At 37.4% G+C, this 13,035-nt stretch overlaps 1 protein-coding gene across 7 annotated transcripts in view; it reads left to right on the top strand.

The window, feature by feature from the left end:
* Window positions 1-13,035, top strand: part of MYO16 (myosin XVI) — a 356,937-nt gene that overhangs the window by 310,065 nt on the left and 33,837 nt on the right. For all 7 annotated transcript variants that reach the window (XM_031503852.3, XM_021545590.4, XM_021545595.4 and 4 more), the window contains exon 32: window positions 1,696-2,898. In XM_031503852.3, coding sequence (XP_031359712.3) covers window positions 1,696-2,898 — 1,203 coding nt within the window. The remainder of the gene's footprint in view (window positions 1-1,695; window positions 2,899-13,035) is intronic.

Raw genomic sequence — 13,035 nt, 5'->3', positions numbered from 1 at the left:
TTGAAATATTTCAGTGGCAGTAAATAAAAATAGCCAATTTGTCATTTATTCCCAAATCAGCAAATAATACTCATGTGTTCTAATTGCCCAGTTTGACAAAATCAAAACCTATTTGTAGAACTCTCTCTAGAAACAAGTAATGTGTCAACATGAGATTTTCTAACCCACTGACTATTTTATTTCACCTTTTAAATTGTTAGACTATCTTACATCATTAAAACAGAATGCTCAAATCTTGAGTTTCACTGACTTAAACATTAAACTTTCTCCTACATTGTCTCTACGCTTACATTAATAACTTATGCATTCAGTGTTTGCTTGCCAATCTTTTTTGCCATAATTTGGTTACAGTGATTTTTGTTTAGAAGGAAAGTGCTGCAAGTGTCCCAAAGTATCTCAGTTCATTAGGGTGCACATAGCATAGAGTTCACTTGTTTTATTCTCCTTTACCTTTGAAATGAATGGGTAGAAGATGAAGGAAATTAATGCATTCTGCTTTCCTTGATAAGCCTGACTTATCGTGTTTTGTGTAAATGATCCTCAAAGTTTATCAAGGAAGATCCTTCAGCCTGGGTTTAAAGCTCTCTATAACTCACTAGTCCTGCATACAATGGATAGAAATCTTTGCAGCTCCCTCTCTCAAAATAATTACTGTTCTCATGTCCAGTTCATTAGGTGAAAGTCCATTTTTCTTAACCTCTTCCTTGCCCATTCAAGCTCTTTGTAAGAAGACATGAGCTACACCCAACATACTTTTAAGTTAGTATGGTTTAAGGAGGTCCATAGTAATTTAATCTTTCTGTATCCAAATCTGCAAGAGATTTAACCAAGAAGTTCTAGCAGAGGTGTTTTGAAATAACAAAAAATTATATATGTATGTGTGGTCTTAACAATAATGCTTACATATACTCACAAAACAATTTTGGAGTTCTTATATGTATGAAGCAATAGGGTGAGTTTCTCTGCCATGTAGTAATTTTCCAGGAATTATGTCTGTTTTGTATCTTTGTCCAAAACTAACTCTGATTTATACGATCTAATTTTGATCTTAAAAGACTAATCATCTAGGTATCTAGTCTCTTCACTCCATACATGCCTGGAGGCTATAAAGAGACATCTAGTTTAGTTAAATGTACACTCACTTGGGGATTTGCCCTTAGGCTATGGGACTCCCTAAAGTTATAAATTATTTCCACACCTGCAGTACCAAAGAAGAGAGGGGCATAATATCATCCTATAATTAGAGATTTAGAGATATTACATAAAAGAGGGGCATTTCGTTTACTGGCAATCACATATTTGTCAAAGTAGCACTGTGCTGACTCCTAGTTGAAAGCATGCCCCTCTCTCTTGGAGCAAAGGAAAAACAAGCACATATTTCCATGTGTTACAGATCTTGCAGTGCACATTTGGATTCAAGATATACTTTCTGAGGTGCGAGTTCTCATCTTTTACTGGCAGTAGAGATTACCAAAGCAGATTATATGCTCAGGTAGCAAAAGCCTGTGGTTGGGTAGCTGAAAATTCTGTATTTTATTCCTAGAAGTATTTACACTTTTGCTTGGAGTCCTGTGATTGTGACTGCTGCTTATTGTAGAACTAAATGGACAACATTTGAGGGCTAAAGTACTAGACCAGTGTAAGAAAAAACTGACTTTAACTTGGTAATAACACAGACCTTTTTCACTTTCCTAGTACTGACCCGTCCAAGACCACACAGTGATGACTATAGTACCATGAAAAAAATACCTCCCAGAAAACCAAAGCGAAGTCCAAATACAAAACTTAGTGGCTCTTACGAAGAAATACCTGGCCAAAAGCCTGGGGATGTAAAAAAAGCAAGCACAGTAGTTAAACCAGGTGTCTATGACACCGTGGCAGTACAAAGAGCAGCTTCTACTGATGGACCACAACATGGCGTTCTGAATCTCTTTATGTCACAAGGAGAGGAGGAAAATGAGCCTGTCTATATTGAAATGGTAGGGAATGCTGTGAAAAGCAGTTCTGCTGAAGCAGAGAGTCCAGAACAAGGAGAGTCTGTATATGAAGAAATGAAGTATTTTCTGCCAGAAGAAGGAAGCAATGGTAATGGAATAATTCCAGTGGTGACTGGATCTCCTCCTCTGTTGTTTGAAAGCAAAAAAAATATTAACATTGAAGATGGAACATTGGATGGAAGCAGTCAAGCAGCTTTGATCTATAAAGATTCATGTGACATTCCAGCCCCTTTCCCCAACTTGCTCCCCCACAGACCACCACTTCTTGTATTCCCTCCAACCCCTGTCACATGTTCACCTGCTTCTGATGAATCACCTTTAACACCACTGGAGGTCAAAAAGCTTCCTGTTTTGGAAACCAACCTAAAATACCCTGTGCAGTCAGAAGGTTCAAGTCCAATATCACCCCAGTACTCCAAAGGCCAGAAAGGGGAGAATGAAAGACCAGTATCTCCAGGCTTGATTGTGTTCAGTGTTTCCACCAAAGTGACTCCTCCTTCCACACCACCTCCTCCACTGCCACCACCACCTCCTCCTGTACCACCTCCAGCTTCCTACCGGGCTTCCACACATTTTGCATCTCCTCCAGAGACTTGTGCTAGTTTTCTGATTAATGCGGGGAAAACAGGTACAAATTCAGATCTGTCAAAAGTACCTCAGAGAACCAATCCTGCTCAGCTTGGATGCTCATCTTCTCCATTCTCCAAACTGCCTTACTCCCCAAAGTTGGCAAGAGCAGATCACAGGAAATTGAACTCAAATTCATCGTCTTCATTTGCATACAACCCTGCAAACTCAAGGTCATTGACCAGTCCCCTTGATGAGTTAACTAGCTTGTTCAACTCAGGAAGGAGTGTGCTACGAAAATCTGCAGCAGGACGTAAGATCAGGGAGCCAGAAGGTAAGATAGTTCTCTGTGTTTCTGTATTGTGTATTGTTTCTGCATCAAAACTTTCTTACCTTGGAAACTGATAAAGAGAACAAAAACGCAGAATGAAACTTTGATTAGTTTGGGTTTTTTTTAAAGGTCTACGACAAAAGGTTTTTTGTTGTAGTCATAAGAAACACATATAGAATATAAATGACATATAAAAGCTATGTCTTCAGCTTTTGCCTGAGATATCAACTTTTCTTCTACCAAAATGATTGTATGGCACAAGTTTAAATGATCTTTTAACATTCCAGCTGTCTCAGCAAAATAAACAAAGATGTTTCACACATTGTGTGAAAAATTAGTTTAGGTTATCAAAATATAAAAATACTTTGAATTAAATACATGGCTAGGTGGCTGGTAGATGTGCTTTACTTTGAAGGCTGTCTTTTAAAGTTTGATCATTTCATTTCCATGAAATTCTGTATTTGGGGATACAGTTTTTATTATTTCCCTAGATAATGCTTGGACGGAGAGTCATGCAGCAAATAATATTTAAAAAATTAAACTAAATCTTGGTTCTGCATCTCAATAACAACACTGACTCCAATACTTTTGGAGTACTTGAATCCATTACTTTTCTAATTTAAAAAAATAATTTCCTATTGAAAATATTCAGCATGCTTTATATGGAAATTTCTCCCCATAGCAATATCCCCTAAACACAAAATTTTGTGAATTTAAAATTTAGAGTGAGAAAATCTCTAGACTGTTTCTCTGCTTCTTCACTTCTATCTATCCAAACAGTTTGTCTTAATCAAGAACTGTGCACAGCACATTCAAAATAAGCAATATATAATCATAGAATTACTTAGGTTTGAAAAGAACATTAAGATCGAGTCCAGCTGCAAAACTAACACTTTCCATTATTTCAACTAATCATAGTTTTCCAGCTGCACAGTTTCCAGCTCCTCCTGTTCGTTGCCCATGCTACATGCCTTGGTGTGAATGAACTTCCATTGGCCTATTGATGTCCCACCTCTTTGGGAAGAATCCCAAGTCGTACTTTTGAAATACAAAACAATCCTGTAGAGAACAGGATGGATTCTCCTAATAGTCATTGTCCATTTTCTTAAGTACCTACCACTCCACTGATTTTAGTATCATATCCTAATTTATACAGCTATACTATAACAGGAGCAGGTGTTTATTCTTGCTCTGCATACATGTATGTCTGTCTGCCACCCTGTGCCTCTATTCCTAAGAATCTTGTCAACCTTCAGCCAAAATTGTTTTTCACCAAATACTACAAGGAGATAAAGGTCTCAAAATTAACTGAGTTCCTACAAGCTTTGTGAAAGTTAGTGTCTAGGTGGAGATAAGTAACTTTCAACTATCAGAGGAACTATGGCAGACAGACCCCTTGTGAGTCCTCCAGACCCTGCAAAAACTTTAGCTGCACCTTGCTTGTTCTTGTATGCCAAATTCATTTCTGTATGTTGAAAGAGCTATGAACTGAGGCTTCATCAGTTCTCAACCTCAAGAGAACGTTTTTTTTCTTATTGATGAAATTGGTAAAGGAGTTATTACAGTAGTTTTGCTTGCTTTGACAAAATTACTCAATAGCATTCAGTGTTTATAAATATATGTAGGATGTTTTCTGTAGGTTTTTTGAGGGTTTTTTGGTTGATTTTGTTTGTTTAGTTGGTTGGTTGTTTTTTTTAAGTTGGGAGTTTTGTTTTATCATATAGTTTATAAATTTTTATCTGGTGGGAAGTAACAAAGTTAGTTCTTTGGATGTATCTTCCCAAGTCTCTCTAAATGTACCTAGTGAGAAAGTGTTCTAAACCATTCCAATCAGGTCAAAAATAAATAACCTTTACCTTAAAATAAAAGTTGCTTTGGAATGGAAAATTTTTGCAAATGCAATGATCAACTAAAGGTGACCACGATAGAGTTCAGCTTGGGTCTCATGTTGGAGGAAGCTAGTACATTAACAGAGGGCACCATAAAAAACTCTAAATTTACCTTTCACATGGAAAATGTACTTCTAAATATTTTATCAAGGGAGCAGTAAGTATGAAAGATCAAAGTTCAAGAAAGATATACCATAAAAAACCTGAATCAATATTTTATGAGCTAGGAAGCTACTGTATACTAAGTGCAGTTGCATATGAATAGTCGAATGATAAGTAGATGGATTGAAAGTAGCTAAGAAATACAAGTGAACATATGTGTGTGTTTTTACAATTTGCCTTTTTTCATGTATTTCAAGTGTTCATCTATTTTCTAGGGTAACAGCTGGCAAAAATTTATTTTACCTTTCATGCAAAGTAATACGATGGCAGTCATCAGAGCTGACTCCTTACAAGTTGTGTAAAGCTAGAAGTTGTCATGTGCTACTTCTGATTTTTTTATCACCTCTTGCCTAATGTATATTAAACTCCTAGAAGACTCCTTTTCTTTTTATAATTTTTAGTATTTTATTTATTGGCAATGATATGATGGAAAAAAAAGTCAATAGAATGACATAGAAAGTTGAAGACATAGAAAGTTGAAGGCTAGAACAGCACTCTATAATGTGCAGTTTCTTTTATTTTCAGAAGTTATAACCCATTGACAATCTTAACTAAAACTAGAAAGTAAAATTCTGGGCCATTTTGAAGTCATGGAGAATTAGCTATGGGAATCAGGGAGTTTCTGTATGGGATTATCAGCCTTGGAGATGAAAGCCTCCTTGCCAATATATAAGAGCAGTACAGACAGATCCCCTAGCATGCCTGCCTCTTGCCTTGAGGAGTACTTTCAAGGCCTGAGAACACTTATGTCCTTTTGGCTCCTGACCTCTTTGTGAGAAAAGCTCATCCAGAATTACAGTAGAACACATTTGTGGTTTTCTGATGTGCCGAAGAGTTATTGTGAACTCAGCTGAGAGCATTGTCTTTCAGAAGGGCAACAACAAAAAAAATCAAATGGCAAGAACTTTATTTTCTTGGTGGTCGAGCCTGGCCTTCTTTTTCATACAACACTAGCCCCTGCTGGTTCAAACAATGGTCTGGATCATATACCATGCAATTTCATGCAAAATACTTCACATGTAACAAGAGAAGTTGTTTGCCCTACAAAGTGGTAACAGTTGAGAACCTGGATAAGGTGATTTCTTGAAGATTGGGAAAAGTTGTCACTGAAACTGCAGCTGTATTGTTATATAGGGATTTGTTTTTACCCCATATAAAATGAGACTTGAGAGTAGATAAATGATAATATACACACATACAAATCTTTTCTATTCTCTGTGATTTCTGGAAGTGAAACTTTTAGTTTGCAAGACAGACTGAAAATGAATGGTCATGTGCAGAGCCCCTACTCAAATAGAGAGGACCTGAGACTTGAAAGTAGACCTCATGAAACCAAATTCAATCCTTTAATCACAAAACAGCACTCCTTAGCAGGTTATCCAAATATTTTTGACTCTTCAACATATAACACATTCCTTATATAAGAAGGAGACAATTACATGTTTAAACATTTCATATTAAATATTTATGAGCAAAGACAGAATTCACTGTTCCTCAGTGTGGAGGAACGATACTCAGATTTTGCTAGGTCGTGATGTTATTTCTCTTAATTGGTACAGTTGATATTAAATTATTCCATGCAAAGGGGAATCATTTCACCTTCAGAACAAAAGGTAGAATAAATCCTAACCAATCATCCATGCTTAGATTGGCAGAGTGAGTATTCATGTGGATTTTGAAGGGAAAGGAGCAAAGTATGCTCCTTCCAAGGAGATATGATTTTACCTTAACCTGGGTGAATTTCTCACCATTAGTCTATTGAGATTAAGGCACAGTGTTTTCTCTTTTTCCCACTTGTTGAGAAAAAAATTGACATAGATATTTAACTTCTGTGTCTCAGTAAAAGAAAATCCACAAGTCTGCAACCCCACATCTAGGCGCCTAAGAAGAAAAATTAGGAAGACATTTCCTTTATTATATGTCACTAATATAGGCATCAAGTTTTGTGAAATACTGTTAGTGTTTAAGTACAAGTAAATATGTATATTCAAGTCTACCCATTCTTCAGTGACCTATTCCTTTCCAAACAGTTTGGTAACAGCAAAGGGGTGGAAACTTTAGATTGTTAACAGTTTATTGTTATCAATACTGCTATTGTTTGTCCAGTATCCTTGACATCCATTCACTATGTGAATCCTTTTCACTTACTTCCTAAGTGACGTAATTTCAATATGATATACATATGAGTTCAATTTCCAGTTTAAGCATTTAAAGTCACAATAAAATAGTTACAACTGACAAATAAAACTGATATTTAGATGTACCTTGGGACTACAGCTTGCCAAATACCCTCTATTGAGATTGACTCAAACTTGGAGAACAACAAAATGTAATGTATATGTATGAAAAGTACTGTCCTGTCAAAGGCAGGTATCCCTTTGATAGCTGGTAAATAATTTTCCTTTATCATCAGGTAGAGCAAGCTATTGTGCACCTAACTCAACTGTGGATTGCAAATTAAATCCCAATTGTTCTTCTGTGATGAAATCCCAGGCCTTTTCCCTCTAAGCAACCCAGCTTTTTGTCTTAAGCAACTTAATAAAGATAATAATCATATCTCCATCTCCTTCCTATTTGTACAATGAAATAGATCTACTTTCTTTGTGGCAAAAGCTGAAAACTTAAAAACCATGAGTAATACAAAAAGCTGTGTTTTCAACTTTTATCTTTTACCTGTAAATGCTGGAGGAATGATTGTATAAGACATCAAACTTCTACATCTTTAAAGTAAAATTCTCAAATCATTAAAACTTAGTCAATTAAGCTTCAGCACACTTCTCAGAAAGAGATTAATAACTTTTTACATAATTGCCTTAATTAATGGGGATTGAGGGTGACTTTCTGTGACTAATTTTCAGATCAGATTTCTAAACACAGGAGAGTCATGAACCTCTGCCAGAATATGTGGAGTTTGAAGGGACCTATCAGGATCATCAAGTCTGATTCCAGGCCCTGTGCAGGACACTCCAAGAATCACACCATGTGCCGGAGACTCTTGTCCAAACACTCAAAGTGAAAACAGGCTTGGTCCTGTGACCACTTCCCTGGGAAGCCTGTTCCAGTGCCCAACCACCCCTGGGTGAGAAATCTTTTCCTGATACACAATCCCCTCCCTTGCCAGCTGGCCCTGCTGTGCCTGATGCCCTCAGGACAGGGTTGGCTCTCCTGGCTGCCAGGGCACTGCTGGCTCAAGTCCCAACTTGCCACTGACCAGGACCTCCAGGTCCCTTTCTGTGGCACTGCTTTGCAGATTTTTGTTCCCCAGTCTGTCCATACATCCAGGGCTGCACCATCCCAAGTGCAGAATACAACACTTGTTAAACTTCTTATAATTGTTGATTGCCCATGTCTCTGCAGGCCTCTCTACCCTCAGGGGAGTCAACAGCTCTTGCCAGTTTAGCAGCATTGGCAAACTTGCACTTTCACTACAGGCTACTTGCAACTCTTAATCTGAATCTCTTGCTGTAAGTGCAGAAAAGTGGGAGGAAGTGCTGGTAGTAAGAGTTCAATGTGACTCATTACAAAAATGCTCTTTCTTGGCTAGTCACAGATGCCCTATACAGAAAATTACACAGGAGTAGACAGAACTGCTGGCAATACAGTTGTTATTCAGCCCATGCCAGGTGATTTTTCTGAGGAAAAAATTACTGTTTCTATTATTGCAGCAGAAAAAGGTTAGAAGCGTCTAAAGAAAGTATCCTCAATTCCTATTTTCAGAATATCTATATAGCCTGTAGAGCCTGAAAGATACCAACTTAATCTGCAGTCTTCTCCTGATCTAGAGTCTGCCATTATCTGGATAATGTATCAGAAAAGACCTGTTGTTTCTGGATAAACACAATGTTCCTAGAATAATTTCCCATTTCAGAATGGAAAACTGCAAATGTCTGAGAACTAGTATATTTTACTGCTGAAGATGGTTCTGGGTTTCTATTATGACTTTTTTTCACTAAAGTATTTCAATTTCTGGTTGACTTCACTGTTTGTTGTTATAGCCTAAAGCCTTGTAATATGGAATTTGCTTTGGTTATCTGTTCCAACATGTGAAAGAGGCTTTGTGTGTGATTATCATAAATAAATTTAACCCAAAGATTATTAGAAGAACAAATCAAGTCTAATTTTCAGGTGAAAAAAAAATTGTCATAAAAATTCATATTTATTTTGCACTCTAAGTGCTTGTATTGAAAATGAAATCAGATCTTTATCCCTCCTCCTTACATTTCCAAAAGCTGTATTAATGAAATAGAAGTTGAAGGAGACTATGGAGCCCCAGGATCACAGAGGAAAATATCACTTCATTTTTGATTTCCAACGACCTTACACTGTGGCTACTAAAAAGGGTTCCTAGAGTAGGCAGCACCTTGGTCTGACCCACTGCAGGCTCTCTCATATTCCTACCAAGTCACTGATGAAGAGGAAGAGCACTGAAGAAAAGTAATTGCACTAACTTTTCTGTTCCTTTGATATGGTCTGTTTCTGAGAACTGCAGGCATTTCTTTTAAATTCATTACTCTGTTTTGCATCCTCTCCATTGAGCTGGTTTTACCTTGTGTCTCCTTCATTCTGTCTGATACTTGAGTAGAATGTCTATACCACACTGGTTCATATTAGTGCATTTCAAACCCAAAGTTTTTAATAATATGCCACTTTTAACTGTGACTTGGATAATTCAGTGTGAGAACCCCGGTCTTGGTCAGGGGTCTCGTGTGGTGGTAAAGTCTCTCCTCCAACCTGTACTTCCAAAGAAAAACTGCACAGGCTCTTGTTGTTCTGTCTCAAGGCAGTTTATTGTGAGTTATCTAAAAGATTGTCTTCTCGGGCTGCGGCTGCTTGGTCAGCGGCCCAGGCAGAGACACACACACACCCTGACACCCTCTCTGTCTGCTGTCTGCTTCTTCTCTCCCCCCGCCCAGGGCTGCTGCTATCCTTTATATGATATATTACATATTACATGTTTATAGTTTTCCCCCAATACCTACTACCTATATTACAAAGTGCTTTTCTACTCTAAACCAATCCATAAGTGCCAGCATCCCCAAGAACATGGAGGCAAGGAAGAAGCAGGAGGAAGAACAGAATCAGCCCACTTTCCTCCATCTTAGAACTTCTGACCCCCATGTACAAAGTAAAACCCCCCCGTACAAGTGCTAAAACCCCCCTGTACAATACTAAAAAAAGTTCCCCTCTGTTTTGTAGCTACTTTTACTATACTATCTAACCCTTTGTGACTGCTTGTTCCACCTCCAAAGTTGGTAACTCATTCCATGGCTCAAACTCAAAATCATAGCTGTTTTTCAGCTGTCTGACAGGGTCTAAAATGCTTCTGACCAAGGCCTGGAACCTCTAAAAATGTCTGAGAGACATTTTGAGTTCCAACAATTCAGGTAGACATTTACAGGATTTTTATTTTCATAGCAATGTCTGTTCTTCAACATCTGACATGACATCACGGTTCCAAATTCAGCAATGATCCAGAAAGCTGTCTCTTTGCTAACAGTGTTATGGGCTTCTTTAAATAGTAAGAATTTTATTTGTAATTCACAACGCAGAACCACAAATTATTTTGTTTAGGAACCACTACATAATTAATTGTAAACCAATTTGAGAAATTGGCCATATCTAAAAGAAAAATAATTATTTGTACCACACTTATGTTCCTGATACCAAAGAAGAATATGGGTATTTGACAGTAAATTTCATGCCACTTCATTTTACAGGAATTCCAGCATTTTAAATATAATGAAGAATGAAATATGGACATACATTTTAGTGAAGGTCTCTGATAAAATTCTTAGCTTGAGTGAGAAATCTCTTCAGATGTTTTTAACTTCTTTGCATCCATCTCAGCATTAAATTATCTTTTGTGAAGGACCTCAGTAGAGAACAATAATTCCATTTCACAGAAAATGTCAAGATTGTGACATTTATATTTGTTTTAGGCTGAAATGAAAATAAAGCTTTACAAAATTCTGTGCAGAAGTACATATTCTTTCGTGTCCAGGCTTTCTAAAGTGTTTGTAAAGTACTGAAACAGTCTGCCTCAAAAATGTCAAAAATGCTTCTTACTGAAAATGTTAGCAACTAAATATGTTGACCTTTTTTTAAACCTAGATAAATTCAATAGTAGTCATGTCAAGATTGGTCAGGTTGACATTCAGGAGTATGACTGTCTCATAAACAAACCAAGCTACTTCTAAACTCCTTGGCTCAGGTATCCAAGAGCTGTGCAATCTCCAGCTCCTCAGTGATGACCCAGTTATTGGCAGGACTCATGTAGCTCACCATGAAACTGTAATTCTATAGACCTGGATGAGTGGATTGTGTTCCAGTTCCAGCATTGGAATTTTGGGGGGCTGTATGAAGAAGCCAGAGAAAACAACTTAAAAGAGACTGACAAAAGACTTGATCATAAATGTAAAGTTACCCTGACCCTCCTGCTCTCTCCTCACTGCTACACTCTGATGTGAGAGAGTAGTCAAGTGCTTTGGAGTACTGGAGGTAGGAGTACCATTTACAGGAGTTAGGGACATCTGCCTTCTTCCTGGCACCACTAGTGCATTGGAAAATACAGAAACCTTAGGTTCAGTGCTCTTCTGGCTTGAGTTTTCATTCTCTTTTAAAATGAAAGGCATGAAAATTAGTTCTATCCTTTGTGTGGTGAAAATTTTAAAACAAAAAAACCTTATTAAATTAGGCCTGAAGTTTTACATTTCATTATTTCTCTTACATTTCATTATTTCCATAGGGGCTGATTGCAGAAGAATTCTGACATACTAGTAGCATTTAGTGACAATTTTTAGCCACTGCTTATCTATATTTGTGCACAGTATGGATGTTCATCACACTGATTCTGTGATAGCCATATGTTCTTGCTTTGAGGCTAATGATAGTGCCATTGACCATCACTCTATCCTTTCAAAATTAACTTAAAAACAAACTAATTATATCTCTAAATTCATTTTTTTACTTAGAAGCTCACTTGGAAAGTACAATATGAATATTGTCTGAGAAGTTTTCAGAACAGCTGTCCCTGTTTGGTGGGCAGGATTGCAGTACAGGTGAACCAGAAATTTTCCTTGGATTGCTCCTCAGGATCTGCTCAAACAATTTATCTGCTCAATGCAGTCACTTATGCCAAGACTTCAGTGCTGCAATCACTGCCAGAGCTGGTATGCGATATCCTGAAAAATATCTGTAGAAGCTTTCTGGTAGCAGTAAATAGAACTGATGTGATGCTTCTGGAAGTAGCAAACTCCTATCTATTTGTTTATTTGTTTGTGGTTTTGTATGTTTATTTTTACAATATTTGAAACTCTGTTTGAGGGGGAGGAAGGTTGAGACAGTGTCTCATCACATAGTTTCTTTTAACAGCAGCTAAACCCCAGCAGTAAAGGCTGTTCTGTAACTGAGATACCACACAGAAACATAAACAGACTTATATGTTCAAGAAGAACTGCTGTACCACACAAACTTGAAGACAGTTTAGAAAAGGGAAGTTGTGTTTCTCAGCAAATTGCCTCCTCCTTTTCCAGCACACCAGCAGGTTTTTAAACACACAAATACAGAAAGTAGACTTTTTGGTCAGCAGTAAATAACCTATCAGTAAATAAAACTATTAGCAGAGTAAAATCAACTACTTCTTTCCCATATTAGACTTGAAAACAGGGGACATGGGGTGAATAAGTGTTTCTTCTAAGGCAGGATATTTTCCCAAGCAGTGCTCCCCTCCTTTCTGCCCTGTGTGGTTTGTTATGGACCTCAAAAAAGCCTTCAGAGATCACTTCCTAGAGAAGATGTGATGAATGAAATTCCCAGTCTCTGAAACAGGTACACTGACTGGAGTCCAGCTCACTTGCTGCACTGAAAAGATGTTCCAAGCTCTTGCTCAGATACTATCAGGCAGGAGAGATGGCAGCCTGTCCAGACATTCTTCATTCTTTACCACTGTTTGAGAAGGCTGTTTTCTCCATTTCAGAATGGTATTCTCTAGTCTCATGCTGGGAAAAAAAAAAAAACAAACAAAAACAAAACAAAAAATCAAACCAAAAAAAAAAAAAAAACAACCACCCACCAAACTAATTCAAACAAC

This window comes from Lonchura striata, chromosome 1 (genome assembly GCF_050655825.1).
Source record: "Lonchura striata isolate lonStrDom1 chromosome 1, ASM5065582v1, whole genome shotgun sequence".
Taxonomy (NCBI): Eukaryota; Metazoa; Chordata; class Aves; order Passeriformes; family Estrildidae; genus Lonchura; species Lonchura striata.
The sequence above is the reverse complement of the archived record's forward strand: the minus strand, read 5'-3'. Positions and strand labels throughout refer to the sequence as shown.